The following is a 6,000-nucleotide window of genomic DNA, read 5'->3' as shown; positions in this document are numbered from 1 at the left end:
AAATTGCAGTGAGCCGAGATTGCACCATCGCACTCCAGCCTGGGCAAAAGAGACTCTGTCTCAAAAAGAAAAAAAAGGGCACAACAAAACAAACAAACAAACAAACAAACACATCACAAGCATCTGCTGGAGTCTCCAGACTTCATTAACCGCCTTTCAACATTTTTTTTCCTCCCAGTGTTTTTTCACTATAGTTTCTTCTAAGCATTTAAGTGATTGCCTGGAATAAAATGACCTATCTACATAAAATTACACAACTAAATTCATGTTCTCAAAAATATTTAATGGTACAAAAGTTCATCTGTTAACTGAAAAGAGCTGAACAGAAACCATACATATTTTGTAAAATACACACACACACAGCAGAACCCCAGCTGAGACACCTCACAGTGTCAGTGATTACTATGTGGTGGTGGGCTGGAGGATCATTTTCTACATGTGTAAGCTGCTTATAAAATTTTAAAAGCAACAAGTGGGGGTTTATGAAAAACTTTCAGGAATGGGTTATCTATGGTGGCCGTGGAGCTTGCTTCCTCAAGGGCTCTTTGACCACAGGAAGCTTGGTAGCAACAATTTTAAGGTGAACCTGCCAGAGGCAAGATGAGTAAGTAGCTGTGGATTCATTTAGTTTCTGCATCCCTCCAGCATGACCGTGAGTAGCACAGCCGTGGTGCCAGCCTCCTGAGTTTACCATCTCATCAGAGGCTAGCCACACACTAGGAGTTACTGACCGTTTCTACATGCCGGAGACTGTGCTACATGTCTTATAGACATGACTTCACTTACTCCTCACCCAGGAACACTGAAGGAAGAACAATTACCCAATCCTCAAAACACAAAACAGGCTCAGGCTAAGCATCTTCCTCCAAGTTACACCACTGACAAGTGGTAGAGCCAGGATTTGAACTCAGAGCTCTATAATCAAAGCCTGCTGTCTTATCCATGATCTTGCCATCCAAACCCAAAAACAAATGACCTAGGCCGGGTGCGGTGGCTCACGCCTGTAATCCCAGCACTTTGGGAGGCCAAGGTGGACGGATCACGAGGTCAGGAGCTCGAGACCAGCCTAGCCAACATAGTAAAACCCCATCTCTACTAAAAATACAAAAAAAAATTAGCTAGTGTAGTGGCGGGCGCCTGTAATCCCGGATACTTTGAAAATTACATACAAAAATTACTAAGAGGCCCAGGCACAGTGGCTTATGCCTGTAATCCCAACACCTTGGGAGGCCAAGGCAGGCGGATCCCCTGAGGTTGGAAGTTCGAGACCAGCCTGACCAATAAAGTGAAACGCCATCTCTACTAAAAATACAAAAATTAGCCGGGTGTGGTGGCAGGCGCCTGTAATCCCAGCTACTTGGGAGGCTGAAGCAGGAGAATCGCTTGAACCCAGGAGGCAGAGGTTGCAGTGACCTGAGATCAGGCCACTGCACTCCAGCCTTGGCGACAGAGTCCGTCGCAAAAGAAACAAACAAACAAACAAAAAAAACCTAAGAGCTTTTGTAAAGAATAGCTTCAGGCCAGGCGCAGTGGCTCACGCCTGTAATCCCAGCACTTTCGGAGGCCAAGGCGGGCGGATCACGAGGTCAGGAGTTCGAGACCAGCCTGACCAACATGGTGAAACCCTGTCTCTACTAAAAACACAAAAATTAGCTGGGCGTGGTGGCACACACCTGTAATCCCAGCTACTCAGGAGGCTGAGGCAGGAGAATCGCTTAAACCTGGGAGGCGGAAGTTGCAGTGAGCCGAGATCACTCCACTGCACTCCAGCCTGGGTGACAGAGCTAGACTCTGTCTCAAAAAAAAAAAAAAAAAAGAAAAGAAAAGAAATTGCTTCAGCACTTTGGGAGGCCGAGGCAAGCGGATCACAAGGTCAGGAGATTGAGACCAGCCTAGCCAATACGGTGAAACCCTATCTCTACTAAAAATATAAAAATTAGCCAGGCATGGTGGCGCTCACCTGTAATCCCAGCTACTTGGGAGGCTGAGGCAGAAGAATCACTTGAACCCGGGAGGGGAGAGGCTGTAGTGAGCCAAGGTCGTGCCACTGCACCCCAGCCTGGGTGACAGAGCGAGACTCTGTCTCAAAAAAAAAGAAAAAAAAAAGAATAGCTCCAATGGAGAACTCCTTACTACCTAATCTGACCCATAACAGACTGTGGAAATGATAAAAAGTCCAATCTTGTCCTTCTTCTAAATGCCCTTAAAGCCACTGCCACCAGCCGGGTGCGGTGGCTCTTGCCTGTAATCCCAACACTTTGGGAGGCCAAGGCAGGTGGATCACCTGAGGACAGGAGTTCAAAACCAGCCTGGCCAACATGGTGAAACCCCTTCTCTACTAAAAATAGAAAATCAGTCAGGCATGGTGGCGCATGCCTGTAATCCTAGCTACTCGGGAGGTTGAGGCAAGAGAATCACTTGAACCCGGGAGGCGGAGGTGGCAGTGAGCCCAGATTGCGCCACTGCACTCCAGCCTGGGCAACAAGAGCGAAACTCCATCTCAAAAAAAAAAAAAAAAAAAAAAAGGATAAAAAGGCCACTGCCATCAATAATGGGATGAATCGTCATCCTGGAGAATGGTGCTGCTGCAGGTCTGACCGGCACAAGCTAGACCTGACAGAGGCCTTGGCTCCCGGTCTCCGAACCTCCTTCCCTAAACCCTGTACAGCTTCCTGGGCCAACTCTAGCCCCAGTACGGCCACCTGACCCACAGCTGATAGCTCCCTCTAGAGGCAACGATTTTTCTTTACTGATAGGGACTGAAGAAAAAGACTTGACCTTCATACAGGCCGCATTTAAAGCCTGAAGGCAAACCTAGATTGAATGCAAATGCAATTACAGGGCACCAGTTTCATTCTTCCAGAGCCTTGCTGCAAATGACCTCCGGTGAGTATAACTGTAAGATACACGGAAGTGGAGAAAGGCAAAACATTGATGGTGATGGATTGTCTTAAAATTCTTTACAAGGCCAGCACAGTAAAACATCATACGAATGAGCCAGATTTCAACATAAATAAGGGGCAACTAAGAAGCTAGACTCAATTGTCTCAAAGGTATCAAAACTAATCACCATAGCAAGGTTTCCTGTGCTTATTTTAAGTCCTTTGCTGTTGGGTCTAAGAGGTGCTGAGGGGCCACTGTAAAATACTAAAGACAATGATAACCAACAGTTGTATATAAGTGTATATAAGTGTTAAAACCCACACATCCTAATAGTCTTACAATGTGATCATGCTGGGAAGATGGAATTCTGTCAAAGCGGTGGTCACAATACCAGTTTGAACCTCAGCCCCAGGAAGTATCCTGCTGTCTTAAATGCAGAAATGATGTGACCTGGTCCCATCACCCGTTTACACAAACCACTTCCAACCTAGAGGACAGAGTCGGAAGCACCAGGGAGAACATGGAGAATGGCAGTCTGGTCACCAGCCGCCGGCGCCCCCAGGAAAAAGCTCTAAATGGCAGGGTTGTTCATAGGTGCAAGTTCAGGTCCAGCCTCCCACAGGCAAAAATGGAGCTTTCCCAAGAGCTGGTCTGCCAGTCCTTCTTCCTTCAAAACAGCCCAGTCTCCAGCTCTGCCCTGTGGTTGTCTCTGGCCTCAGATCAGAAGTCAATTTGGACAAATCTACTTTTTAAGAGCCCCCAGAAGAGGTTTTCCAGATTTTTTTTTTTTTTTTTTTTGAGATGGAGTCTTGCTCTTGTTGCCCAGGCTGGAGTGCAGTGGTGTGACCTCAGCTCACTGCAAGCTCCGCCTCCTGGGTTCATGCCATTCTCCTGCCTCAGCCTCCTGAGTAGCTGGGACTATAGGCGCCCACCACCACGCCCAGCTAGTTTTTTGTATTTTTAGTAGAGACGGAGTTTCACTGTGTTAGCCAGGATGGTCTCGATCTCCTGACCTCGTGAACCGCCTGCCTTGGCCTCCCAAAGTGCTGGAATTACAGGCGTGAGCCACCGCGCCTGGCCCCGAGGTTTTCCAGATTTGAAAGAAATTTCCTCAGCATAAAACCTCAGGATTAAAAAAAAGGAAGGGCTCTTGGGTCCAAATTTATATCTATCAAACCCGTTTAAATTTTTCTTTTCTTTTTTAAAAGATAAGGTCTTACTCTGTCGCTCAGGCTGGAGTAGTTGGTGTACTCCAGCCTGGAACTCCGAGGCTCAAGCAATCCTCCCGCCTCAGCCTCCCAAAGTGCTAGGATTACAGGTGTGCATGAGCCACCATGCCCAGCCCTATCTATTAAACCTTGATTGAATATAACACACCAAGTACAACTGCACCAAATGGATGGGCTGTAACCATCCACACTGGCTCCAAGGAAGCAGACCGCTGGACCCCAGCTCTGCACGTGGCTCAGCAAGGCCCGTGGTGAGCCCTTGTATCCATTATGCTTGAGATCCTGCAGATCGGCCTTCTTCCTTCCTTCTCAGTACATTGTAATGGCCCCAGTTTCCTTATTTTTATCCTGATTCTAATAACCAGGTCCTTGAAGAACTTTCTGAGGAATCTCTGTTTTAATGGCACACAAACTGTTCTCTGCTGTTTTACTCCCTCTGGACAGCAAGTATGAGTATCACACAGAAGACTAGAACAAATTCTAGCTCATGCAGCTTTAAAAGAGAAACTTAAGACTACTATACGACATTCACGAATTACACAAAAAACACTGTTGCTAATAAGGGCACCATTCATGGCCATGAAACTCCATCATGTCTCTTGTGGTCAGGCTTGAGACAAAACTTTCTGGTAGGAAAGTTTCTTCCCTTATTAAAAACGCGAGCATCACTTCATTTTTCGACAGAACTTAGGTCTTCGGTATGGTTTCTCTTTATGTGCCTCCTCAGGTTCTCTTGCTCCAATTTTCTCTGATGCTCCAGGAAGTTTAAAATTGTAATCCGTTGTGACATAAGGTACTGTCCCTTCGATCCCATGCTGAAATGGAAACACAGAGAATGCATGGAAACACTCCAGGTCCAGCCCAGAGGGGTTTACAGTGCTCTCTCACACCTAGAAGGCAGTGTCATGGTGATGGTCTGGGTGGGGACTTCTCACTTTTAAGGCATTTGATCCCTTCCTTCAGAGCCCCCTTTAATCAACTGGCTCGGTAACAAACGTGCCAAGGCCTCCCTTCTGTCCCACTCCATCAACACAGCAAACAGCGTGAGGCAGAGTGGGGGTGCAGTGTGCGTCCCTTTCAAATGAGGGACACCGGAGGATGAGAATGGTAGGAACATCCCCCGTTCCCAGAGCCCACTCTCAGTCCCTGTGGCTGGCTCTGGGGCACACAGACGCCTTGACCTGGTCCCGTGATGCCTCTGAAGACTGTCCTCAGGAGGGCAAACCTGGGAGGGCCTCTGCTTGCTCCAACACAACCTACTCCTATGTAAAGGCTCCACCACGGGTTGCAGTGAGCCCAGATCGCGACACTGACACCACGAGTGACAGTGATTCATAGTCTCAGGCCTTGGAGGCGGCCCTGACACCGTCTCGGCTCACTCAGGATCTACAACAAAGTATAGGTTTCCCAGATCACCCATTCCCATGACCCCTGACCCTACTTCAGCTCCTCACTTCTGTGGACCTGAGTAGGCTCCTTCCAGGGCTGTGCCCGGGGGAAGGCTCACCTGGCACTTAAGGACACAATGCGGAATGGCAATAGCTCCAACGAGCAGACAATTCACGGTCCTTAGCTCTTCCGGGGGCACAGGGGTGAGGATGTGGTACAGCCGCTTCTCCATGTCAATGCCTCTACAGATGCCTTCAAGACACGCGCACAACACAAAAATCACCCTTTTGGAAAACATCAAACCTCTCCATCGTTAGAAACTGCAGAATGGTTTTGAACATAAGTCTTGATATCAACTCTGTTTTGTTTTGAAAATACAAAGAGCTGGCCAGGTGCAGTGGCTCACGCCTGTAATCCCAGCACTCTGGGAGGCCGAGGCGGGTGGACTACCTGAGATCAGGAGTTCCAGACCAGCTTGGGCAACACAGTGAAACCCTGT

General features: G+C 48.0%; 1 protein-coding gene across 1 annotated transcript in view; it reads right to left on the bottom strand.

Annotated features, from left to right (window-relative positions):
- Nucleotides 1–262: 262 nt before the first annotated feature.
- NOL9 (nucleolar protein 9) overlaps nucleotides 263–6,000 on the bottom strand; it is a 33,904-nt gene continuing 28,166 nt past the window's right edge. The window contains exons 11-12 of the mRNA XM_003822145.5: nucleotides 5,620–5,753; nucleotides 263–4,927 (exon numbers count right to left, since the gene is read on the bottom strand). Coding sequence (XP_003822193.1) covers nucleotides 4,778–4,927; nucleotides 5,620–5,753 — 284 coding nt within the window. The 3' untranslated portion in view covers nucleotides 263–4,777. The remainder of the gene's footprint in view (nucleotides 4,928–5,619; nucleotides 5,754–6,000) is intronic.

This window comes from Pan paniscus, chromosome 1 (genome assembly GCF_029289425.2).
Source record: "Pan paniscus chromosome 1, NHGRI_mPanPan1-v2.0_pri, whole genome shotgun sequence".
In the NCBI taxonomy this organism is placed as follows: domain Eukaryota; kingdom Metazoa; phylum Chordata; class Mammalia; order Primates; family Hominidae; genus Pan; species Pan paniscus.
The sequence above is the reverse complement of the archived record's forward strand: the minus strand, read 5'-3'. Positions and strand labels throughout refer to the sequence as shown.